Source organism: Lepidochelys olivacea (genome assembly GCF_965140295.1).
Source record: "Lepidochelys olivacea isolate rLepOli2 genome assembly, chromosome: 23".
NCBI classification, from domain to species: domain Eukaryota; kingdom Metazoa; phylum Chordata; order Testudines; family Cheloniidae; genus Lepidochelys; species Lepidochelys olivacea.
Window position 1 is genome coordinate 5,539,006 of NC_140433.1, and position 25,914 is coordinate 5,564,919.

Genomic DNA, 25,914 nt, shown 5'->3' on the forward strand with positions numbered 1-25,914 from the left:
CCACGCACAGAATATGTACCTGCCCATACTCCCACATGCGCACACCACACAATTCCACAATGCCCCCCCACACGCACAAAATGTGCACACCTAACAACACCCCCCACCCCACAACACCCTCCCACGTGCACTTAGTGCACACACACAACCTGCACACGGCACGCTCCCCCACCTTACACAGACCCACACAACAGGTACACAGCCACAGAGTGCACGCTCAAAACAGCCCTCTACACAACTCTCACACACGCACCTCCATACAATTAACACAGAGCACACACCCAAAATATCCCCCATACACCTCTCAGCCCCACCTCCACCCAACCCACACAGCCCCTACACATCACCGGCACCCACAATGGCAAGACAAACACTTGTGCACTCACAGCGCGCCCACGCACAACACAGCACAATATGCCCGAACATCTACACAACTCACACAGCCCCCTCCCAACACAGGCACCTGCAAACCCACCCTCCACAACTTGCACAACACAACACACACACCCCACATTCACAGAACACAGCATGAAATCCAGGGCCCAGACAGAGCCCAATACGCACCCCCACTCAGAATACGCCATTGTGTATGGACAACACCCAACCCCATGGGACTACGACACACGCATCCCACTCGACACACATGCACCACAAACTCTAGTACTCACAACACATGCACACCCACCGTACACCCCATCGCATACAACATCCCCACAGCAGCTACCCCCCACAAAACACACACTCAAGTACCCACAATCCCTGCAACTCCACACACACCCCTGTAAGAAACGCACAACACAGACCCAAGGACCCACAACCCCCCCCCCCCGCACCACAAAACACAGGTACTCACCCATACATGACACACACACACCCCAGTTTCAAGAGTCCCAGACTGCGGGCTGATTGCCCTGGGTTTCACATGGCCTGTAACTTAAGCCAGGGGCCTGAGCCCAGAGTGGGGGCAGCTCAGTAGAGAGGTGATGGGGGACTCGCGGGAAGGGGGCTACCTGGGGTGGATCAGGAGGTGCAGGAGGGCAGGGCTGGGGAGCAGTTGGCTGGTTCTCAAGCCCAATTCGGAGCTCAAGGCTGGGTGGGCGTGCAGGGGGGTGGGAGGGGTCGTGCAGTGGAGGAGTGTTGGGGGATGGGTTGTGCAGTGTGTGCACGAGGGGGTTGTGAGGTGTGTGTGTGTGGGGGTCATGCCGTGTGTGTGCCTGGGGGTTGTGTGTTTGGGAGTTACCATGTAGGGGATCATGAACTGTAGTGGTTGTGTGGTGAGTGTGTGTACGTGGGGGGATTGTGCAAAGGGTGGCATACGATGTGTGTGGAGGGGGTATCGTGGGGGGTGTCGTGGTGTGGGGGGGTGCCATGCGGTGTCTGTGGAGGGGGTACTGTGGGGGGTTGTGCGGTGTATGTGTTGGGGGTAACAGTGTATGTGGATGGGGTATTGGGGGTGGGTAGGGGTGTGTGGGCAGGGCATCTTGTGTGTGTTGTGTGGTGCGGGAGTTGTGCATGGGAGGGGGTGTGGGAGGGTGTCATGCAGTGGGGGGAAGTTGTGCAGTGTGTGTGTGTGTGTGTGAGTTCAGTTCCCAGTGCCCACATCCCATAAGCCAGCCCGACCAGGCCTGGCAGGGGCAGCGCCCGTGTCCCCAGGATGGGGGAGTAGGGGGGCCAAGGGTCCCATTTAAACCTAGACTCAGGGCAACAGTTAGAGGGTGCAGCCGGGGGGCAGGGGTCACTCAGGCATTTCAGGCCCCAGCTGCCCAGCTCTCACCCAGGTCCCCGGCAGGGCTCAGGGGCCCACGGAGCTGACAGCACTCACCAGGCCCACGGCCCGTCTGCTCTGGCTGAGAAGAGGAACCTGCGCGTCCTGGCTTGAGAAACTGAAGTGGGCATGAAGTGAAGTGAAGTGAAGTGAAGAGGTCGGACAGGAGCTGGGTGTCTGGGAGAGCCTGCTCCCCTCCTAGAGCTGGGGAGAGAACCCAGGAGTCCTGGCCCCCAGCCCCCCCTGCTGAAGTGCTGTGAGCCCCTTGGCTGGGCCATGCTGGGCTGGCATGATCCCAGCTGGGGCCTATGCAGCAAGAGGCAGCCCTGAGGGGCAGGAGGGTAGTGCTGGGCACAGCAGGGCCAGGTGCTGATGACACCCATGGGAGGGACGTGAGGCCTGCCCCCAGCCCCATGCCCCTGCACCAGGTGCCCTCTGCCCTTTGACTGAGGAAACCCTCTGGGTGCTGTGCCACCCCAGTGTGGAACCACGGGACCAGCAGTACCCTGCGGACCCTGGCCCTGGGGGTTCCCCCTTCACTGCCAGGAGGGCACAGTGCATGGATCTCAGCCCTCTGCACCCCTCTCCTGGTGCCCCCCAGCCTGCTCCCCTCTGCACCCCCCTCCTCTGTGCCCTCCTTCCCATTACCCCCCTCCCCTCCTCTCCTCTGTGCTAGCCAGGCAGCCGGCAGTTTCATCCCACCTGGGGGTGTCACCCACTAGCTGGCACCCAGGGGACCAGCGTTTGGACAGAAAACACAGGAGACACAATCTTGCCCTCCATCCATTGCCTCAGGCCAACGCTGGGCTAGAGGGATCTCAGCAGCCCCCACATCCAGCTCCCCCCCACCCCCGGGAACGTAGGGCTTGTGTCAACGTTGGCATCAGGGCCACAGCCAGCTTGGCCTTCGGGGCGGTGGTTTTCCCAGCCAATTAGAATAGAGACAAACTGGACCCACCCAGTTCATCCCGCAAACCCTCCAGCGGCAGCGTCTCACCCCAGTGCGGGAGGAGACCAAAGCAGGGAGTCCCCCGGGAGTTGGGGGGCAAAGGCCCACGTGTCGAGCAGGGCTAACAAACAGCACTGGGGGGAGAATGGGGCACAACTGATGGACGATTTTATCCTGGAAGTCCAGGGCGGAGCTGATCTGGGAGCAGGGCATAGGTTGGTCGAAACTCTCCCAGACTCTCCGGCTGCTGCAGTAGCACTGGGGACCACACCCATGGGAGTTAGGCACCTTTGAGGAGCTGGGTCCAAGGTCACACAGGGAGTCCAGAGCAGGGCCTTCAAACCAGCCCTCCCAAGTCCTGGCCTAGCGTGCTAGGCACGTGGTCAGCCGAGGTGGAGCAGCGGGAGGAAGGCGACAAAGAGGCGAGGGAGTCCAAGAACCGCACACGCCCTCGGATTTACCGAGTCGGTGCTCTGGGGCCGGAAGCGTCGGCTCTGGTGTTTGTACAGCACCTAGCGCGATGGGGGTGGGCCTGCTCCACACCCGGCGCTCTGAGGTGCTACCGTAATGCGCCTCCCCACACCAAGTAGGCTGTGCTCACCTCCGGGCCACTCAGAGGCAGCGAGCGCATCTCCCCCCTGCCCAGCCAGGCCTGCAGTACTCAGCCTTGCTTCCCCCATGCGGATCCCCCTCACACACACCTGGGTGAGTCTCAGCAGAAGTTCTCTGTGCAGTAACAAAACCAGCCCCTGGCACCCAGCAACGCTGCCCACCGGGTGCAGATCCAGTTGGGGTGGGGCCAGTTGGCTCAGTGCTGGGCAAGGGGGGACCCAAATGCTCTAGCCAGAGTGAGCATCCCAGCCCAGGAGGCTATACACGCATTTAGGGCCACAGGCGGAGGGCCAGCCTCTCCATCACCTTCCCCACGTGAAGCCCCGCAACTCCCAACCAGCTCAGCAAACAGGGTGAGGCACGAGCAATGCGGCCCGGGTGACAGAGCAGGCTGGTGACGTGGGACCAAGGTGTGATGGTGAAGCTCACAGCCAGGGGGCAAGAGGCCAGGTCTCTTGGTGCCACTCAAGCTGGGGGCTAATGGCCAGGATTACAAGATGGAGGCCATGAGGTAGGGTGGGGGTTACCAAGGGACCAGGCCTGCTGGTGCCCCTCCCCATGGAGACAACCCTCAGCCTGGCCGCCCTTGAGCATTGGCCTGCTGGGAGAGGTCACACGTGGCAGTGGACCCAAGGGGGCAGCTGCTGCCAGTTTCCCAGGCACCCCCCACCCACCACGCTCCCAGCCCCAGCCAGCAGCAGGCTGTGTTATATAGAATATATATTTATGGATATACAAATTTCATACAGTACCAGGATGGATGGACGGACAGACAGACACACACACACAGAGCGCTATGTTAAAAAAAACAACAACCAACAGTAATAGTGTACAGGGATGACGAGGACAGAAGCTTCTTAAAAAAAAGAATATCGGGTAGAAATGATTGTTCCTCACAAAAAAAAAAAAATTGTAGCAAAATGGTGAAGATAATAATAATCGTGAGATGCACTAGTACCTGGTGAGAGGAGGGTGGGACAGGAGGCAGTGCCCCAAGATTCAAGTGCCCAGTCTGGGTCCCTCCGCAGATAACCATGGTGCACGGGTGGAGGGAAGGAACCACCGGTGCCACACCGCTGGCTCGCCAGACAGAGCTGACCCCGCCCCCCAGTTTGTTCGTCTTGGACAGCCAGAGAAACCCAACAGGCTCATGGGAGACCAGGGTGCCGGAGGAGCCCATGGGTGCCATGGTGGGGACAACTTTGAGGAGTCACAATGGAAGCTCTGGATTTTGAGGATGAGGAACCGGGGAAGAAGAGAGGACGACAGGGGAGCCGGTCCCAGATGACAACGAAGGCTGAAAAACCACAAAGAGCAGCTTGTTCCGAGGTGGGTCCAAGAGAAGCCAGCTGCTCCAAGGGGTGGGAACCCATTCCAGTGTGGATCTAGAACCTGGAACCCATTCAGATGATGATCTAGAACCCTGGAAGCTCCAAGGGGTGGGAACCCATTCTGATGTGGTTCCAGTTGCACTGTTGAGGATCCAGTTCCAGTGTGGCTCAAGAACCTGGTGGTTTCCTTGCGGGGGGTTCCCATATTGCCAGGGATCAAGAAACTGGCTACTCCATGAGGCAGGGTTCTCATTGAGACATGGATCTAGAATCCAGTAGCTCCATGGCAGGGGAGAGCTTCTATCCCACTGTAGGTCTAGAAACTGGGTACTCCATGGTGGCAGACAGATCCCACTCCAGTGTGGATCCAGAACCCAGTTACTCCATGGAGCAGAAATCCCAGCCTGGCACAGATTTAGAACCGGATTACTCCATCAGGCTGGGATCTGGTTTGGTGTGGATCTGGGACACAGGAGTCCCATTCTGTTGCAGATCGAGAACCTGGTTGTCCTACAGGGGGAGGGATCCTGTCCCATGGTAGATCTGGGCCCAGGCATCCTGTGTAGAGAGGACCCCGTACCAAAATGGCTCTCCGGTAGCTCCATAGTGAGATTTGAGGGAGTCTAAAGCCTTCAACCAGTCCAACATACCCGCTCGAACAAACCCCACCAGGCTGGCGGGAAATATGGCCTCAGCTGGCCATGACAGGAGCGGCCACCGCTCCAACGTAGTGAATGTTTACAAAAGTTAAATGCACTTTATTTTTTAATATAAAAGATTCAGCTCGTGGGGTGTTTATCCTCCTGCTGGAAGAGTGATTCAAAAACCAGTGAGACCATTAAATACAGCTGGGGCGAGGCGCACCGGGGTGACGGTCCCGGGCACGCTGGAATCACGCAGCAGGATTTGCTCCTTCTAAAAATATATATTTTTATATATATAAAAATTCTTTCATGTAAAAAATAAGAAGTCAGGTGAGTTGGTTTGTAGTGTCTAGGAGTGAAAGGTGGGGGACCCATGAAATTCAGGGGGAGTAACTAGGGATGACTTTGGGTTTCATTCGTAAGATTCACATGCAGCCCCATCAGTGCCATTCTGGCAGCCTACCCGGGGCAGAAATGGCCCCAATAATCCCCCCCCGCCCCCATGCACAAGGGGAGCTGGCATAAGGGTTCTTATCCCTACTCCTGGTATAGAGGGCGGATTGGGGGTGTGGCCGGAGCACACGGCACTGTGGCTATTCGCTGCCCCACAAGGGGCGTGGCAGGGACAGACTATGGGGAACCCCAGGGCAGGACAGGGGAACAGGGAGCCAGGCCCCAGAATTTTCCTCCACCAGAAAACAGTCAGTGGTTCCCGCAGCGACCGACGGGACCTGGGGTCTGATCAGCAGCTGCCCCAGAAACCCCGTTCCCTTAGCACCAAGACCCCGCTGCGCTGCACGGCTCCCACACCCTGCTCTGGGAAGACACTTAGTGTTTCTAGGAAAGGGGGGGGGGAGCAGGGGGAGAAGGGAGCAGCTCATTACCTCAAAGCCCATTAATGCCTGCTTTTGTCCTGCCCCCTCTAAGCCACAACAGCTGACACCCCCTTCCTGAGGGCCTAGGAGCTTGCCTGGCAAGAGCCAGACTCCCTTCTCCCCACCCCGAAGTTTGGAATTGTAGTGTTTGGTCATGGGGCCCCCCCCAGATGCAGCCTCGGATCCGGCACCTCCCAACTGCCCAGAGCCTTTCAGGCACCCGCGGCGTCAGGGCCCCCTGGCAGCAGGATCCGGGGCGAGGGCTCGGGGATCTACAGATGTCTGAGAGTTTGGATCTGATGCACTGGGGGCAGCGAAGGCATGGAGGGGCCAAGACCTGGCCCCCCAGGAGGCGGCTCCCTGGTCCCATCCCGTGCTCCCCCCTCCCCCCGCCGAGCCTCTTACAAGTCCAGGGGCTCCTCCACCGGCACCGACTGCAGCTGGGTCAGCACCTTCTCGTCCGAGTCGAGGCCCTCGGGATCCAGGGGGTCGCTGCCTGAACTGCCCAGCAGCAGCCCCTCGCCCTCGGGCAGCAGGAGGCCACTCGGCTCTGTGCCATCCAGCACCTCCACCGCCCCCTTCTCCATCTCGAAGAGCCCCTCGGTGCCAGCCGCTTGCATCTCCATGCCCGCCGAGCCGGGCCACGCTGCCGGCTGAGGCAGCGGGGACAGCACCAGGCCCTCCTGGGGGAAGTTCGAGAGGATGCCAGGCTGGCGGCCAGCCACACCGTCTGCCCCAAAAGCCAAGGCCGGCTGGCCCGCCCCAGCACCCTCGGAGTTCACGGGCCCTGGGATGGGGGCGCTGGTGGCTGTTAGAGGCGCCGTTTCTTGCTTGATGGGCAGGGCCAGGCTGCCAGCGGGGGCGGAGAGCACCGGGGACATGAGCATGGTGGCCGGGAAGGTGGCAGTCAGGATGAGCTTGCCCTGCTGGAGCGTCATGCCGGTGAGGATGGTGCCGCCACCCGGCACTGGGTTAGTCAGGAGGAAGTTCCCTGCAGAGGGGAGAAGAGGGGGGCAGGGGGAACCCACAGGCCTCAGATGGGTAGTGTCATCGTCCCTTGTACAGCTGAGGGGAACAGAGCGGAAAGGACTAGCCCATGGGCACCCAGCAAGTCATCAGCAGAGGTGGCACGAGAACCCAGGAGTCCTGGCTCGCACCCCCTGCTCTAACTACTAGACCCCACTCTCCTCCCAGAACTGGGAACAGAACCCAGGAGTCCTGACTAGAGCAGGAGGGGCTGGGAGCCAGGTCTCCTGGGTTCTATTCCCACTTCTGCCACCAACCTGCTGGGGGACTTGGGTCAGCCCCTCCTGCTCTCCGTGTCTCAGGCTAAAAGGGGCCAGCCTGACCCTCCCCTGAGCCCCAGCTAGCGAGCCCCCAGGCCAGAGACACCCCCCGCCCCCGCACACACAGCCAGTCCTGTACCCGGACCCGCGCTGGAGCAGAGCTTGGAGAGACATGGCGTCTTGGTGGAAGGACTCAGGGACTCCCCCAACCCCCTGGAACCTTGTCCTAGGGTTCAGCGCCCTTCACCCCCCCCCAAACACCCACAGCCCCAGGACTCCCTCTGCTTCATCGGTGCTCCAAAATAGTCTCCCCATGGGCCCGGGTCCACACCCCCTCCCCCCAGCCTCTCCCCAGCCCTCAGGTCCTTCCTCTAGAACTTCTCTGACCTCCCCCCACCCCGACCTGCGGGCCAGGGGCCCCCCAGCCCATGCAGCCCCCAAATCCACCTGGCCCGGGCCCGGGCCCCAATCCTCCCCCAGTCATTCCAGCTGCGCCCCCCCGGCCAGGGCAAACGCAGCCAGCCCCTCCCTCCCCCCCCCGCCCGTACCTGGTGCACCGGCAGGCAGCTGCAGCGTGGTCACGCCCACGTTGGCATTGATGAGGTGCACGTTGCTCTGCCCCACGGCCCCGCCGGCCGCCTGCGGAGCCCCCACCTTGAGCGGGGCGGCGCTGGCCAGGATCTGGATCGGCCCCACCCCCTGCTGCAGCGTCACCACCTGCGACGTGGGCACCACTTGCGGGAGCGAGAGGAGCTGGGAGCCCTGGGGCACCGACAGCAGCTGCGGGGCGGGGGCCCCCTGGGGCACTGAGTAGACCTGGGTGGGTGAGAGCGGCACCGTCTGGGGAGGGGACAGCACCGGGGTGCCTGGGGCCGGCTGGCACAGGGGCACCACTTGGGAGGGGGGCGAGACCTGGGAGATGGGGATCAGGGGCGGGGCGGGGACGTGGACCACGGCTGGCACCGGGGCAGCCTGAGCTGGCCCCGGGATGGGCGAGGTGAGGGCGGGGAAGGACAGCAGGGGAGAGCCCTGGAGGAGCGGGGTAGCAGCCGGGGGAGGCGACGTCACGGGCAGGGCCTGGCCAGGCTGAGAACTGGGCACCACGTGGGAGAGGGGGACGATCTGGGAGCCGGAGGCCACTGGCTGGGGGAGCGCCGGGGCCGGGCAGGGGGCTTCCTCGCCCGACGGCACCACCTGGGGCACTGAGCTGGCCGGCGCGGGAAGCAGCACCCCCTTCGGGTCGGACGCGGCTGGGGGAAGGAACGTGGGCACCTCGGACAGGGCCCCGACCGCCTGGCTCTCCTCTGTCTTCACCTCCAAGGTGCCCGGGCTGAATACCAGAGAGGGCAGTGACTCGCCGGCTTCCGCCTTGATGTCAGGCCTGGCCGAGGCGGCCGGTGGCGACTCCAGGCCAGTGCTGGTTGGGGTCTTGGCCCCCGCCAGGGCGGCGCCGTTGAGGAGCACGGGCGGGGTGGGCGCCACAGGGCTCAGAGTGATGGTCTGGCTGTCGCCCAGCGCCAGCCCGTTGATGAGCACCCCGCCTGGCGCCTGGAGCACGGAGCTGCTGTTCAGCAGCATGGCCTGCGGGCCGGCCGTGGTGATGAAGTTGCCGTTGAGCAGGATGGATGAGGCCCCGGCGGGCGCCGGCAAGAACAGGTTCCCCGAGGCGCTGGCCCCATCCGGCCCGGCGGGCGTCCCCACGGCCAGCTCAGTCTCCTCCAGCCCCCGGCTCGACTCGTCCTCCGTGCTGGGGTTCCCGTCCGACTCGCTGCCGGGAGAGAGGGACTGTCAGGGGCGGGGGGTTAGCCGGAGCTGTCATCCCCCTCTAGCTGCAGCCTCTGCCCCCACCATAAAGGGGCCTGATATCCAGAGAGTAATGAGAGATAGCATGGCCCAGTGGGTAGAGCAGCCAACTGGGCCTTCAGAGACTGGCGTTCTAATCCCAGCTCTGGCTTGCTAGGTGAGTGCCTTCCTCACCCCATGCCTCAGTTTCCCCACTGTATAGTCAGACTGCCAGCTCCTGGGGGCAGGGCCTGAGCCGGGTTAGGATCTTTTGGGCCAGTGAGTTTGACAGCGTTGAAAGCTCCTGACCCCCCTGCCTCCCGACGGCTCAGTTACCTCGTGACACAAACCTACCTGGGGTCCGCAGGCTGCACCACAAGTAGGAAAGTTCCCCAGCAACCCAGGAGTTCCCCACCCCCCGGCAGAGTCCCAGCAGGACTGATTCCAGCCAGAGGGGGGTCCTCCAAGCCCACATGGCCAGAGCCGGAGACCCCGCAACTCTACTACCTACATCACAGGCCATGAACTAGATCCCCAGCTGGGGTCAATCATCCTCGCTCCATTGGAGTCTCTGGGGCTGCGCTGATCTCCCTCAGCCAAGGCTCTGGCCCCACAGATCTACGGAAGGCAGCAGAGATCCAGCGCTAAATTCGTTGCGGGGTCTCAGAGTCGTCACCCCCCCACCCCCAGCAGTCGGGCATCGGCCTCCCCACACCACGCGGCAGGGATACAAAGAGCTGCGACACAGAGATCCAGCCGTCCCAGGCCACGTCTCCAGCTCCGTGGGTTTGCACCAGGCCCCAGCCTCCCCGGACCCAGCTTCCCTAGGCCCCAGCCGGGGGAGGACACCAGCACCGGCTGGAAGGTGAAATCACCAGGATGCCAGAGAGCTGGGGGTGGAGGAAGGGGGGGTCTCATATTTCACAACAAAGGGAGAGAGTTGGGAACAGCCCCCCTTCCCCTCATGGGGAGAGATGGAAGACACCAAGTCAAGACACCTCTCCACACACTTCTTGTACTGAGGGTGTATCGGGTAAGGGCCTGTCCCCCACCACCACTCTTCCCCCCGGGAGCGGTGTGGGGAGGGGGCGCTTCTCTTGCCATGGGTCCCAGCACTGTGGGGGGATGAGTTGGGTGCATATGGTTTGGGGATGCACCTAGCTCTCACTGCAGGGTCCCAGCACTATGGAGAGGTGGGTTAAGGTGTGCATGGTTTGGGGGTGCACCTTGCTCTCATGGGGGGAGTCAGAGCATTGTGGGGGATGGGTCAGGGTGCATAGGATTTCGGGGTGCATCTAACTTTCTCTGGGGGCTCCCAGCACTGACTTCTGACCCTGTAGGGGGAGATGTTTATGAATATGTGGGGGCTGCCAACACCTCTTATTGGGGTTGCTGGCCTGTCCCTGGGGAGAGATGGGAGGGGTGCATGGGGTTTTGGGGTGCACCCTCCCAGCTCCTCTCCTGCCCAGGGATGAGATCTGGGGAGGGAAGCTGTCCCTCTTGCTGAGTGGTCCCAGTCCAAAATGGGGTCTGCCTGGGTGATTTGGAGGTGCTGTTGCAGGGCTCTTCCTGTGTCTATTACTGGGTGCCCTCCTGCCGCAGGGGCTGTGTTATTTTGCGGGGTCCCTCCAGAATCCTGGGGCTTCCCAGCCCCTCTCATCAAAAGAGATTCTTCCTTTCCCTGGGGACACATCTTCAAAGTTCCTATAGGTTCTTGGGGTCCCTCTTTCCCTGCAGCAGGATGAGATATTGGGGTATCTCCTCACATCTAGCTGAGGATGCCTGCAGAGGGGGGGTTCCTCTTGCTAGGGTTCCCTTCACCCTATAAGGGGACGCCGGCAAGAGGTCAAGGTCCATCCTCCAACCTCCTTTGGAGGTCCCTGCAGGGGGTGCCTATGGGATCCAAAGAGTGGGTGAATAGGATTGAGGGGGGATCCTTCCAGGGGGAGCTGAATAGGATCGTTGGGGTGTGTAGGATCAGGTTGGGGTGCTTGCAGGAGAGGGCTGTATAGGATGGGGTGCCTGCAGAGGGGAATCTGGGGTGTATAGGATCTGGGGGGGCCCCCAGAGGGAAAATTTATAGGTTCTAAGAGTTGTAGGCTCTGGGGGGTCCTAGCAGAAGAGGGTGTATAGAATCTGGGGCTGTCCCTGCAGGGGGGGGTTGTATAATATTGGTGTGTAGGGGGGGGTGTCGTTGCAGAGGTGTAGGCTCTGGGGGCTGCATAGGATCCAGAAAGGTCCCTGAAGAGGGAAGATGTACAGGATCTCCGGAGTACAGGGCCCCAGAAACGCCGGCTGCAGAGAGGGGGCTTTACAGGCTTTCGAAGTGGGGGCGGGAGCGAACAGAGTGAGCTGCAAAGTCTCGGGGTGGGGGGGTGTTTCTCTCATGGGAAGTGGGGGTGCTGCATGGGAAGTGTTCCCTGCAAAATTTTCCCCTACTGGGCTCTCAAGGGAGAGGGTGTCCCGCAACCGCAGAGGGAGGAAGTTCCTGTGCGGGGCTCTCGGGGGAGGGGAGCTCTGGCCAGGCTCTCAGGGGATCCCTGCAAGTGTGGGGGCTGTCGGCGGGTGGGGGGATACGGGCTCTGGTTTCCCGCAGAGGAGGGGGCCTGTCCGGGCTCCTGGGGGGGGGGCGCTCGAGTTCCCCGCAGAGGGGGGGGGCTGTCCAGGCTCCCGGGGGGGGGAGGCCTCGGGTTCCCCGCAGAAGCTGAGGAGGGGCTGTCCGGGCTCGAGGGGGGGGGCTGTCCAGGCTCCCGGCGGGGGGGCGGGTTCCTCGCAGAGGCTGGGGGGGGGGGGCTGTCTGGGCGCGCGGGAGGGGGCGGGTTCCTCGCAGAGGCTGGCGGGGGGGCTGTCCGGGCTCCCGGGGGGGGGTGTCTGGGCTCGCGGGGGGGGAGGCGGGTTCCCCGCAGAGGCTGGGGGGGGGCTGTCCGGGCTCCCGGGGGGGATGTCTGGGCTCGCGGGGGGGGGGAGGCGGGTTCCCCGCAGAGGCTGGTGGGGGGGCTGTCCGGGCTCCCGGGGGGGGATGTCTGGGCTCGCGGGGGGGGGAGGCGGGTTCCCCGCAGAGGCTGGGGGGGGGCTGTCCGGGCTCCCAGGGGGGGATGTCTGGGCTCGCGGGGGGGGGAGGCGGGTTCCCCGCAGAGGCTGCGGGGGGTGGGGGGCTATCCGTTCTCTGGGGGAGTCCGGTCTGGAGGGGGGATCCCCTCCCCCCTTTACCTCTTGCTGGGGGTGCCGGCGCCTCCCCCGCTGCGGTCCCGCTGCCGCCGGTTCTTGAACCAGTTGCTGACCTGGGTGAGCGAGAGGCCGGTGTCGCGGGCCAGGCGCCGCTTCTGCTCGGGGCTGGGGTAGCGGCTGCGGCCGTAGGAGTCGCGCAGGGCGGCCCGCGAGCGGCGCTTGAAGCAGTACACCGTCTCCTCGCCGTCCCAGATGGTGCTGGGCAGCGGGAACTTCTTGCGCAGCCGGTACTTGTCCACCGCGCCCAGCGCCCGGCCCCGGGCCGCCTCGGCCTCGCGGTAGCGGGCGCGCAGGTAGAGGTCCTGGAGGAAGGGGTGGTGCGGGGCGGCGAAGGGCCGGCTCTGCACCAGCCGGTACAGCTCCCCGAAGTCGCCGCGCTGGAAGGCCAGCAGCGCCCGCGCCTTGGCCAGGCTCTCCCCGCCCGCCGCCGCCGCCGGCTCCGGCTCGGCCGGCAGCGAGCCCAGGAAGCGGCCCAGGCGGCCCGGGTCGCCGGCCTGCAGCAGCGCCTCGCACACGCACGACACTTGCTCCGGGGAGAAGCGCGGCGGGGCGGCCGGCGGCGGGGAGCCCGCGGGGGCGGCGGCGGCCGGCGGCGGGGAAGGGGGGGCGGCCGCTAAAGTTGGCAGAAGTTGGCGGGACTCGCCTGCCGGCGGCGGCGGGAGCGGGGGCGGCGGCGGCGGCTGGGGGGCCCCCCCCGGGCCGCGGCCGGGCGCGGCGGGATCCGCAGGGAAGGAAGCCATGTTCGGGGCTCGGGTGCCTCCTCCCCCGCCCTGCCCCCCCCCGCGTCCCCTCCCCCTCTGTTCTTCTTTCCCCCCCCTCCCCGCGTCGCCGCCCCCCAATCCTCGACCCCCCCTCCCCAGTCCCCCCTTCTCACTTGCCCCCTCCCGCCCCTTCCCCAGCCTCCCGTCACTCCCCGGGCTCCGCCCCCTGCCCCTCGGCTCCGCCCCCTCTTCCTCCACTTCCAAAGCGCCAGCCTGGCTTGTCCCGTTCACACACAAAGGGAGCGTCGCCAAAAAACAGCTTCCTTCCTCCCCCCGCCTCCCGGCCAGCTCTGCCCGCCGTCCCCGGCCCCCTTCCTCCCGGCGCCGCCCCCGCCACTTTGCAAAAGTTTCCAAACACGTTGCCACGCGGGGAGGGGGGCGGATCCCGGGGCGCGCTCGCGCCGCTTGGCCAAAGTTGGCGAGTGCCTGCAGGAGCCTGCTGGTGGGATGCGGCTCCTTCCCCCCCCCGCCCCCGCCCCGGGGCCTAGCGAGCCGCGCCCTCCCCCGCCGGGCGCAGGGAGACGCGGCTGCTCAGCGGGAGGCCAAGCCTGGGCAGGCGACGGGCCGCAGCCAGCGCGGGGGAGGGGGCAGGGCCGTTGTTGTCCGGCGTCGGGGTGGGCAGCGCCTGCCCTCCCCTGGGCTTTCTGGGCCCGGGGGAGCTGGGGGGAGGGTCTGGGTGCGCGGGGCGAGGAGCCAGGAGCGGGCCTGGGAGGATCAGAGCCGGGGACTGGGGGGGCTGGGAGCAGACCCGGGGGCTGGGTGCGGGGGGGGGGGCGGTGTCCATGGCGAACCCACCCTCGGGACTATTCTGAGCCTGGTGACTGCTCAGGCCACCATCCGGGGCTCCAGTCGGGGCTGAAAGCGTCTCCCCAGCAAAAGGTGGCTCCGAAGTTTTGCCCTTATAACCCCCCCCCCACACACCCTTCCCCTGCCACCCCCAACCCCCCTCCTCCCCAATGTCTTGCCATTTCGGTGGGGCCCCGCGGGTGGAGCTGCGCTGGGGCCCGGTTGCAGGGATGTCACTGCGGCGGGCTGGGCTGGGGCTAGTTGAGCTGGGGCCGGCAGAAAGAGAAGGAGAATCTGGGGTGTACCCCCCCCCGGGAGCCCGGACAGCCCCCCTCCTGCGGGGAACCCGAGCCCCCCCCCGGGAGCCCGGACAGCCCCCCTCCTGCGGGGAACCCGAGGCCCCCCCCCCGGGAGCCCGGACAGCCCCCCTCCTCTGCGGGGAACCCGAGCCCATATCTCCCCCCCGGGAGCCCGGACCGCCCCTCTCCTCTGCGGGGAACCCGAGCCCATATCCCCCCACCCACCGACATCCCGGACAGCCCCCACACTTGCAGGGATCCCCTGAGAGCCTGGCCAGAGCTCCCCTCCCCCGAGAGCCCCGCACAGGAACCTCCTCCCTCTGCGGGTGCGGGACACCCTCTCCCTTGGGAGCCCGGTAGGGGAAAATTTTGCAGGGAACACTTCCCATGCAGCACCCCCACTTCCCATAAGAGAAACACCCCCCCCCCGGAGACTTTGCAGCTCACGCTGTTCGCTCTCGCCCCCACTTCGAAAGCCTGTAAAGCCCCATCTCTGCAGCCGGTGTTTCTGGGGCCCTGTACTCCGGAGATCCTGTACATCTTCCCTCTTCAGGGACCTCTCTGGATCCTATGCAGCCCCCAGAGCCTACACCTCTGCAACGACACCCCCCCTACACACCAATATTATACAACCCCCCCTGCAGGGACAGCCCCAGATTCTATACACCCTCTTCTGCTAGGACCCCCCAGAGCCTATAACTCTTAGAACCTATAAATTTTCCCTTTGGGGGCCCCCCCAGATCCTATACACCCCAGATTCTCCTCCCAGGGCAGTGGGTGCGGCAGCGGTTGGTATGGACAATGGAAGAGCCATGGGCTCGGCTGGGGGTTCCCCCACAGCCAATCTCCTGCCCTGCTCCTCACAGTGCCCCCTACTGAGCCAGCCCAGGGCTGGAGTAGCCAGGAGCTCATAAGAACGGTCAGACCAAAGGTCCATCTAGCCCAGTGTCCTGTCTTCCGACAGTGGCCAATGCCAGGTGCCCCAGAAGGAAGGAAAAGGTCATCATCAAGTGATCCATCGCCTGTTGCCCATTCCCAGCTTCTGGCAAACAGAGGCTAGGGACACCATCCCTTCCCATCCTGGCTAATAGCCCTTGATGGACCTTTCCTCCATGAACTTATCTAGTTCTTTTTTGTTATAGTCTTGGCCTTCACAACATCCTCTGGCAAGGAGTTCCACAGGTTGACTGTGCGTTGTGTAAAGAAATATCCCCTTTTGTTTGTTTTAAACCTGCTGCCTACTAATTTCATTTCGTGCCCCCCCCACACGCAGCCAGCGCCTCTGACCCACTCCCTACAGTGTGGTTGATGTGTGTGGGATGTGGTTGTTGGCGTGTGGGTGGCTGTATCCGTTCCTGAGTGAGGCTGTTTTGGTGCTTGTGCGGGGTTGTCAGTGTGTTCAGGTGCTACAGTGGGTGGTCAGTGCAGGTCAATTGTACGTGTCAATTGTGCTTGTCACTTGTATCAGGCTGTGGTTGTGGGGTTGTGTGTGTGTGTCACTGTGGTTGTGGGTTTGTGTCTCTCCGCCCCCCACATCCCCAGGCTCTGACTGCCCCATGGCTGGGTCCCCCAAGCATTGGTCACCCCTGGGGGTGGCATTGGGGTCCCAGGGTGGGTTTCAGGGTGGAGATGTTTCGAACAGCTGGGTTGGGAGAGGGCCGGGTTGGGAGCCCAGAGAGGACGGGGTGGGCCAGTCCTGGGGACAGACAGGAACAGCTGCCTGGCACGGACGGGGTGGGAATCAGCCACCATGGCTTAATACCCGTGCCCGGGGTCAGGTTACCAGCCATGCCCCCCCTTGGCTTGCTGGACAGCCCCAGCCCATGGGGGCAGGCGGGGACAGCAGGGGTCCATGGGGCTGGGGTAGCAGAAGAGGGGTTAGCAACGTACACAGCTCTGCTGGTGCCCCTCACTCCCAACCTGCAGGCCCCTGCTAGCCCAGCCCTGGGTCCCCCCCCCTCCTCCCGCCCCAGTTCTACCAGGGTCCATGGCAAAGGCAGCCCTTGCAAAGCCCTCCGCTCCCGGGGAGCGGCTGAGCCTATGGGACGTCTCAGCCCACCCCTAGAGAGCTGGGGCCACACAGAGCGGGCCCGGGCCCCTGAGGCTGGGGCTGCACGTCCCAGCCGGGCTCTGGCTAGAGGGAGCCCAGTGGCCGCTGCCCTGTCCCTGGGGGTGTCAGCTGTGCAGACCCAGCGGTGGAGGGTGCCATGGGCAGGAGGGGGCAGCCAGGGGGCGGGGGGAGCTCTAATCCGCTGTCCTCTGCTGGGCAGGATCAGAATTGCCCATCAGCGTGTCATAGACCCTCCCTGCAGCTGGGATTCTCTGGCTTGGGGTGGGGGCTGGCAGAGGCTGGGTGCTCTCCTCACTCTTGCCTCCAAGGGCCAGAAGTAAATCAGGCCCAGATCCACCAAAGTCGTCTCCCCCCCACAAAAAAAATTGCCCACCCCCGGGGTCATTGATCACCCCCTCCAGAGAGACTCGCAGCAACATGTGGGCCTGGGCGAGCACCAGGGCCTGTATCCAAGCACCCAGCCTTCAGCCGGGGAGTGAGACACGGGCGGAACCTGGGACTCAGGTGTGGGCTCCCCCCACAGCCAGCTCCTGCCCCGTTCCCCACAGCGCCCCCTGCTGGGAGAGTCCAGGGCTGGAGTAACTGGAGGCTCCTGCCCTGCTCCTCACAGCACCCCCTGCTGGGAGCGCTGGAGAACACGGTGCACTGGAGTGTTTTTGTCCATCCTGGCGATGTAGCCGGAGAACCTGCCATGCGGCCTTTGAATCTAACGGGTGACTGGAGGCTGGCCAGGCCTTGTGGGACGGTGACATTTCACACATAGTCAGACCACGTTATGCCTATTTGGCACAGTATGTCTGGAAAGCCTCCAGGCGCTCCAGGTCTGCCTGTGTAGGGGCCAGGTTTCTGACCGTACAGCAGTCTAGGGAGAACACAGGTTTGATGGACCCTGACCTTGGTCTCAGTGCAAAGACAGTCTTGCGTCCGCAGTGAGACCTGGACTCATGTAGGAGGTGGCAAGACCTCTTGGTGGGGGAGCGTCCCGTTCGCTGCGACCGGTTGAACTCTCGGTAGATGAACTCATAGAATGTCAGGGTTGGAAGGGACCTCAGGAGGTATCTAGTCCAACCCCCTGCTCAAAGCAGGGCCAATCCCCAATTTTTGCCCCAGATCTCTAAATGGCCTGCTCAAGGATTGAACTCACAATCCTGGGTTTAGCAGGCCAATGCTCAAACCTCTGAGCTATCCCTCCCCCCAACTCATCCCCCTTCTCCACGGCGCTCAACCCCACCTGAACCCGGGGTTCTGCTGGCCCAGCTCCCAGGTCTGGATCTTCATCTTCTGCCCGGAGACGTCTGACCCCAGACGTCTGACCCCACAGTGTGGTGGGTGGGGCTGAAATTGTTTGACTTCCCCACCAGCCAGGCAGCGCCCGGTCGGTGAACACGTCTTGACCAGCCTTGATTCCGATGGGTGGCCCGGCAAGTCCTACTAGCCAGTCGCCAGCTCGACAAAACTGGGCCGGGGGGGGGGGGGGGACACGTCCCTGCTGCGCCCCCAGGGTTGTGTAGAAACATGGTGAGAGCCCGGAGCCGGGGCATGTTCCGGTACGGGTGTGAAAATCACGCGCCAGATTTAGCAGAACACCTGGGGCACCAGCTCCTTTCACTGCCAGGCGAAGTGCTGAGCGGGCGACCGAATCCAGAGCCACTGTGCGGTGGCTATTTGCCCCATAAAGCAGGCGGTTAAATTCTCGGTGCGGCTCTGTCAAGTAGCGGCTGCGTCCCACCGGGCAGAACGTGAGCAAAGTCTGTCCCAGGGCCCGGGGACCATGAGATCGGCCTGTAGCTGCCCCACTCGGGGCGACAGCCTCTGCCTACTGTGATGCTGCCTGTCCGTTCTGCTGGCACTTTGCTTAGTGCCTGACGCAGGCCGATGGTTGGGTGCCGCTGGGCTGCAATAGCTGCCAGGTCAGCCACACGGCCAGTCTCGCCTTCTCGCGCGATGCTGGATCACGGCTCCTCCCTGGGGCCGCAGCCCTGTGGTTTGCCGGGTCCTGTAGCCGCAGGCCCGTGGCTCAGAAGGAGCCGCCTGGCATCGGGATGGAGGTCTGGGATGGCTATGCCTGGCTCTGAAGTCAGGACGCAGGGGCAGGCTGTCGCGTCCTCCGCCGCCCTGGCCCCAGGGTGGGCACACCCAGCCCGGGGCGCTGGGCTGTCAAACGCTCCGGCACCAGGCACTGCCCCGAGATCCCTGGGATTGAGCCGGAGCTGGGAATCTGCAATGCCGGGTGTGAGGTGGTTGCTCCGTGGAGGCCACGGGCCGCAGTAGGCGACGATGGTCTCTGTAACCCACCCGTGCCAGGGCTTTCCCGGGCACCGACTGGGAGCCATTTCCACTGCTGCGGGGGGGGCGGGGTGTCAGGGTTCACCGCTTCTTTCCCACCTGCTGCAGCCCCAGTCAGCCTGGTGCTGGGCATAGGGTGGGGGAGGAGCTGGTGCGCAATCAAGCTGCCTCCGAGTGGGACAGCTCAGTGCCAGGGAAGGCGGGCACTGATGGGACAAGAGGGGACCCAGGTCGGGCACCAGGGGAGCAGATATCCCGGTGCGGGGGTGGGGTCTGGCCTGGCAGGTGGTGGGGGGGGGAATCGCAGGAGTAGACAAAGGCTCAGGTGAGATGGTGGCAGCTGGGCTTAGAGACCTGCCCGCCTGGCACACGCTCCCTGGCCAAGGCCTCGGCTGGGCAGATTTCACCTGCTGCTCCAGCCCGGTCGTTTGTAGGGCCCAGTGTCCGGCCTGTGTTTGTAACCAGCAAAGGTGGGGACTTCCAAGGCTGCGAGCTTCCTTGGAGCAGTGCCGGCCCCTCAGGCCAATGGAGAGCCTGGAGTCCCAGTGCAGCACCCGATGCACCAAGCGCCAGTGCCAGGGTTCGCACGCAGCCCCATGGGCAGCACCCCGTGCCAAGGAAAGGAGCTGTGAAAGCTCCTAGGGAGTCAGGAGAGGGGGATCAGCCCCTCCCCATCCCCTTGAGGCCCACGCTGCCTCGTCTAACCCCCTGCCCGCCCCTCACAAGGGATAAGCCTGAGCTAGGGCGCCGTCTTATGGCTGATTGTAGAACTGCAGATATGCGAGACGCCCATGATAGGTATGCAGGGGAGTGCGCTGCCTAGTGGTTAGAGCGGGAGGGGGCTGGGAGCCAGGACTCCTGGCACCCCCTTCCCCCCACACTGCCCCCTTCCCCCAAACCCCGACATTGCCCCCTTCTCCCCCAAACCCACACAGCCCCTTCCCCCCACACCCAACACTTCCCCTTCCCTCCACACTGCCCCTTCTCCCCCAAACCCCGACACTGCCCCTTCCCCCCACACTCCTCCTTCTCCCCCAAACCCCGGGGGGCAGGTCCCACAGCAGTTGCAAGGCCGGGGAGTGAGCTCTGGTGGCCCGGGCTTTAAGGGAGCTGGGGAGCCTGCAATTCCCCCGAAGGGCACAGGGGGGCACTGTTGCTGCAGGGGAAGGGGCAGGGTGGGTCAGGCGTTGCGGCCTGAACTGTGCACCCGGGTTACAGGGTTAGCACCCTGCTCTGTCCCTCGGGGGGCAGCCTAGGGTGTGAGCCCTCCTCCGCCCTGGTTCTATCCCCAGCTCTGGCAGGGGAGTGGGGTCTAGTGGTTAGAGCAGGGGGCTGGGAGCCAGGACTCCTGGGTTGTGGGTTCCATCCCCAGCGTATCTCCACAAGATAAGCATGAGATTATTTAGCTGTGCCCCCTCCTCTCCCTCCCTGCTGGTTAAAACTCGGAGCCTCCAAAGCCCAGCACCAGCATTCAGAGCTGGGCCTCCCCACGAACTCCTGAGCAGCACCCCCCAGCCTGCTGCATTGCGTCTCCCTGAGCGCCTGCTGCTCAGAGCAGCTGGGGGGCTATTTTTACTCTGGCCCTGCCCTTGCCCAGCCCCCCTGCACCTGCTGGGATCCTGTGGTGTGCGGGTGTCGCTCTGCCCAGGGGGTGCGGCTGGGCACACACATTCTGGGCTGCCAGCCCCACCCTGGCAGCCAGCCTTGACATGAACCCTGGGCAAAATCCTCCCATGTTCTGGGAACCAAGGGGGCAGCCCTGTCTCGACGCCCTGGGCTGTGTGGGTCATCTCATGTCCCATGGCCCAGGGCAGGTTCAGAGTTGACTGAGGGCAAATTGGAGCGTGACTCGATCCGTCTCTTAGCCCAGGGACGAAGAAGAGGGCACAGGGTAGGTCTGTAATGCCGTGCCTGGGAGACTGGGGGCTTCTGCTTCCCCCATCTCAGAGCACAAGAAAAAGGGGACAGTCAGTGAAACCAAACGGTGGCAAATTCCAAAGCAATGAAAGGAAAGAGGTTGCCATACACGACACGATTAGCCTGTGGAACTCCCGGCCCCATGAAATCCCTGAGGCCAAGAGCTTCACAAGATTCCAAGTGGGAAGGTGGATCCCAGCTACAGCCTCAGTTATAACAGCTAATGCTAACACTTGTCAGAAGGGAGATAAAAACCTCACACTTCAGGCTCAGGTAAGCTGTGGCTCCTAGGGTTGAAGAGGCTGTTTTGCGTCTCCATCTGGAGCCAGCTGCTGTTGGAGGCAGGTTCCCAGGGTAGAGGGAGCTAGGGTCAGATCCAGTCCGGCAGGCCCCATGGTCCTGTGACCGGTTAGGGCAGAGGAGGGTAAGAGGGGCTGGCAGGAGATGGACTAAGGCATGGGGCAGAGAAAGGTGCTGCGATATGAGCCACAACACAAGGACGAGGGCCGTGCGGCGACGCTGAATGGAAAACCCTTCTCGAATGATACAAGGAAAGGACTTGGTTACGCAATGGGCCCGTGGAACTCACCACCACTGGATGTCAGGAAGCCCCCCGAGCGGTGCAGGATCCAAACTGAGAAGTGGCTGTTTACATGACATGCAAAGCGACACTACAGAGGGTTAATAAGAGAAGGGCCCATCACTGAGCCAGGTGGGGGGTTGGAGGTAACGTCCCCATGGCCAGTTCACCCAGCAGTGCCCACTAGAGCTGGCTTTGCACCATCCGCTGAAGCGGCTGGTGCAGGGCACTGCCAGAAGTGACAGACCTGGCTAGCTGGCCAAACCTCCTCCCTCCTGGCTTCTATCGCCGCCTTTGGGAGGGGGTGGGGTCTAGTGGTTAGAGCGGGGCGGGGACTAGGAGTCAGGACTCCTGGGTTCTATTCTATAATGCAATCTCATTTCTCCTTCCCCCCCACCCTCATCCTAGTCAGTTGTGTACAGCTGGGGGGAATCAACACTGCCCAACCACACACAGGGGCCCAGGCACTGACCTCTTAATGCCACCTGCCTGCCCACTCTGCCCCCGCTCCACTGAGGGGTCTCACCACCATGCGGGGGCGACAGGAGGGAATGGAGCCCTGAAGGGTTAACTGAAAGCGGGTGAAGGGTTAACTAGCTGGATAAAGGCATGGAGATAGATAGATAGACAGATAGATAGATAGATAGAGGGGGGGTGTATGGGGATGGATGGAATAGATGAGTGTATATGGGGCTGGACAGATGGGTGGGGCGTGTGTGGGGATGGATGGATAGGTGTGTGCGGATGGATAGACAGATGGATAAATGGGTGGACGGACGGGAGGAAGTGTGTATAGGAGAGTGGACAGACAGCTGTGTCCGGGGCATGGATGGATGGGTGGATGAATAGATGAGGACGGACGGACGGGTCGATGGGTGTGGGGATGTACAGACGGGGAGGGTCGGACCAACGGGTATATAGGGGGGTGGACAGACAGCTGTGTCCGGGGATGGGTGTATGGATAGATTGGGAGGGAGGGACGGGTCGAGGGGTGTGTGGGGGACCGACAGAAGGGGAGGGGCGGACGGACGGGTGTATAGGGGGGTGGAAAGACAGCTGTGTCCGGGGATGGATAGATGGGGGGGGGCGGAGGGGTGGATGGTTATGGGGGGAACGGACAGACGGGGACGGGCTGACGGACGGGTGTATAGGGGGGTGGAAAGACAGCTGTGTCCGGGGATGGATAGATGAGGGGGGGCAGAGGGGTGGATGGTTATGGGGGGAACGGACAGACGGGGACGGGCTGACGGACGGGTGTATAGGGTGGTGGAAAGACAGCTGTGTCCGGGGATGGATAGATGGGGGGGGGGCGGAGGGGTGGATGGTTATGGGGGGAACGGACAGACGAGGAGGGGCGGACGGACGGGAGGACGGGTGAATGGGGGGCGGACAGACAGCTGGGTCCGGGGATGGATGGATAGATGGGGACGGACGGACGGGAGGACGGCTGTACAGGGGGCGGACAGACAGCCGTGTCCGGCGATGGACGGACGGGCTGGCTCCGTGGCGGGGAGGGTGCCTAGCCGTGGGGGCGGGAGGGCGCGGCGGCAGGGAAGGGGTTAAGCGCCCCCCGCCCCGGGAGCTGTACATGGACAGTGGGTGCGGCCCCGCCAGCCCCCGCCCCCTGGCCCGGGCGGCTCCGTCCGCTGCGCTGCCAGCCCGGAGCAGGGCGCAGGGAGCCGCGGGGGGACAGGGGCCGGCCGGGGGCTGGGATGAGCCCGATCCGGGGCAGGGGGCGCTGAGCCGGGCGCCCATCCCCGTGGCTTTGGCGCGCGTGGCTGGATGTGAGGGAGGGGGCGAGGGCTCTGCCGACCCACGCGTGGGGGGCCCCCCCCCTCTCCGCCGGGCTCGCGTCCGTCCCCCCGCCCGTCCCCCCACCCCACGAGCGTCCGCGATGTCCGCCGAGGTGCGACTGAAGCAGCTGGAAGCGCTGGCGCTGGACCGGAGCTTCCTGGGGCTGGAGACGCTGCTGGATCTTCTGCTCTGCGTCTCCCACGAGCTGGGCGCCTCGCCCCTGGCCCACGAGAAATACATCGCGGAGTTCCTGCGCTGGGGTGAGTCCGCCGGACGCCGGGGTCCCTCCCTGGCCGCCCCCCACGCCCAGGACACCTGGCTCCCTCCCTGGCCGCCCCTCACGCCCCGGACCCCGGGGTCCCTCCCTGGGCGTACCGCCCCCCCCCTACCCTGGTCATCTGGGTCCCTCCCTGGCTGTGCCACTCCCCGGACACCTGGGTCCCTCCCTGGCCACCCCTCAGGCTCCAGACACTTGGGTCCCTCCTCGGCCAGGGTGGCATATCAGGGGTGATGATGCAGTGGGGCATGGGTGCTGTGATGAGTTGGGGGTGCCTGGCAGGCCATGGGGAGGGGGAGCTGGTGGCTGGGCAGTGCCATGAGTTTGAGGGGGCAGGAGGGGTCTCACTTTCTTCGCAGCATCTTCCTCGGTGTCTCCCCTAAGCCCCCTAACGGCCTGGCCCAGGATGGGCTAGGGACAAAGATAAACCCACCCTGCCCCCCCGACCCCCCACTTATGGAGGGGAGCCGATGAGTCTCCCCGGCAGGCCCCAGGGCACTGGACAATCCGCTGAGGATGTGGGGAACTGGGGCATGACCCTGCTGTCCCTGCCCCTCACCCTCCGGGCACAGCGGGCCCCCCACTGAGGGGCGAATGGCTCGGGTGCTGGGGAGAAGGCTCCCAGGTGTGGGGTGAGTCCCTCAGGTGCCAGGGGCAGGGGCCTGTATTGAGATCCCCCCAGTGAAATCAGCGACGAGTGCCCAGTGACAAAGGGGTCCAAGCTGGCCCCAGGTGTCCCTAGCGCCCAGCTCTGGGGCAGGTCTGGTTCGGCCTGGTAGGGGGACACCCAAGCATTGCGAATCCGAGCTTTCTTGGGGGTCCAGGTCGGGGGTGTCTGTGGAAATTCTGATTGCCTGAAGCCTATACCATGGGGCTGTGGCAGGAGCCCCGAACCCCACGGGTGATTCTGCAGCATGCGCGGAATGGGGCTCAGGGCAGGGGAGGAGCCAGTGGGATCCACACTGGGGGGGCTCCAGCCACCGATCATCAGATCAGACGGGCAGCCACTAGGGGTTGGCGGAGGGGTCCCCATGGCGGTTCCAATCTAGCCCCTGATGACCAAAACCTTCCTCCCCTCCTGCCCCCCGTGAAGCGAGTTTGTTGGACTGTCAGCTCAGTTCCGAGTTGGCAGGTGAGCTCCCAGCCCCTGGCTGGCCCATGGAAATGGAGCCTCACCGAGTGGGGTTCCCTTGGCAGGGGGGCAGCACCTGCTCCGGGATGCTCCAAATCCAGGCCTCTCTCGGGCCATGCTGCCCAGTCAGTGTTCAAGGCTCCCAGGGGACGAAGAGGGGGCTGCTGGGCCAAGAACACGGGCTGGTGCTGAGGGCTCTGGGAGGGGAGTGGGATCTAGTGGTGAGAGCAGGGGGCTGGGAGCCGGGACTTCTGGGTTCTGTCCCCAGCTCTGGGAGAGGGGTGGGCTCAGGTGGTTAGAGTGGGGTGGGGCTGGGAGTCAGGACGCCTGGGTTCTAGTCTCTACTCTGCCACTGTCCATAGTCAAGTCCCTTCCCCACTCTGTGATTCACTTTCCCTCCGGTGGCAGTGAATGGGGAGGGCAAGGAAGGTTCATTATTGACCTCAGGTGAGGTTGACACCTCTTGGGGGGAGTCAGGACCCCGGGGTTCTCTTCCTGGGCAGGGTGGAGTTCTTGGGGGAGAACTTGCCTTGGGTGGGGGGTGCCCATACTTCCCTAGACCTCCACTCCCTGCCCCTCCTTGGCTCTGTCCCTGGCTGGGAGGGGACAGGCTGGCTCAGCCTGCAGGCAGGTCCATGACAAGCACTCAGCTGTGGGCAGAGGGGATGGCCGAGCCCACCTGGCAACAGCCATGCTCCCTCCCACCCTGGGGCAGACCCAGGGGTTAGGCCAGGAGAGGAGCTGGGAGCCAGGACTCCTGGGTTTTCTGCCCAGCACTGGGAAGGGAGTGCGGCCTAGCAATTAGAACAGGGGGGTGGGAGCCAGGACTCCTGGGTTCTCTGCCCAGCACTGGGAAGGGAGTGGGGCCTAGCAGTTAGAACAGGGGGGTGGGAGCCAGGACTCCTGGGTTCTCTCCCCTGGAATGGGGTCTAGTGGTTAGAGCAGGGGGATGGGAGCCAGGAGGGGAGTGGGGCAGTGTGTTTCCAGCTGGGGAAGTTTAGCATCCAGCTCCTGTGTTCCTGGGTAGGGGCTGGATCTGGGTAGCCTGGGCTGGGCTCTGGCTCAGCCATTGACTGCACTAAGAAGAATTGTCTGCCAGGTTCTCCCCACCCATTGAAGAGCTGGGGGGCCCCTGGCTTCCCTCGCTATGAATTGCGGATGAGGAGGCCCAGAGAGGCCACTTGCCCCAGGCCACATGACAACCAGAGAACCCAGGCGTCCTGGACATGTGCCCTGAGATCCAAGGGCTGAGAATAGAACCCAGGGGGCCTGAGTCCTCACCCCACACCCACAAGGCGGGATGTAGGCCAAGGAGCACAGGCGGAGTTGGGGGGAGCCCAGGGCTGGACTAGCAGGGGCAGGGTGGGGTGGGGGCTGGACTGGGGGGGTAACAGCGGCATTGTCTTCTGAAGTGGAGGAATCTTAGAACTGTTTGGTGATGCCTTGGAAAGGAAAAGACTCATAGCCCTGGGGCAGCCCCCTGCTGTCCCCATCCTGCGCTCCCCTCCCCGCCCCCTGCCCCGAGCTCTGCCGGTGCCC

The 25,914-nt window shown here is 63.8% G+C and overlaps 2 protein-coding genes across 2 annotated transcripts in view; one reads left to right on the forward strand and one right to left on the reverse strand.

Annotated features, from left to right (window-relative positions):
• Window positions 1–4,039: 4,039 nt before the first annotated feature.
• SIX5 (SIX homeobox 5) lies at window positions 4,040–13,212 on the reverse strand (the record flags this gene model as incomplete). Its single annotated transcript, XM_084613000.1, has 3 exons — window positions 4,040–7,167; window positions 8,011–9,230; window positions 12,455–13,212. 3 exons carry the CDS (start codon window positions 13,210–13,212, stop codon window positions 6,578–6,580), a joined length of 2,568 nt encoding a protein of 855 aa, XP_084469126.1. The 3' UTR covers window positions 4,040–6,577.
• A 9,830-nt stretch (window positions 13,213–23,042) lies between these two features.
• The window catches only part of DMPK (DM1 protein kinase), a 31,264-nt gene continuing 28,392 nt past the window's right edge, over window positions 23,043–25,914 (forward strand). Inside the window, exon 1 of the mRNA XM_084612999.1 lies at window positions 23,043–23,226. Coding sequence (XP_084469125.1) covers window positions 23,067–23,226 — 160 coding nt within the window. The 5' untranslated portion in view covers window positions 23,043–23,066. The remainder of the gene's footprint in view (window positions 23,227–25,914) is intronic.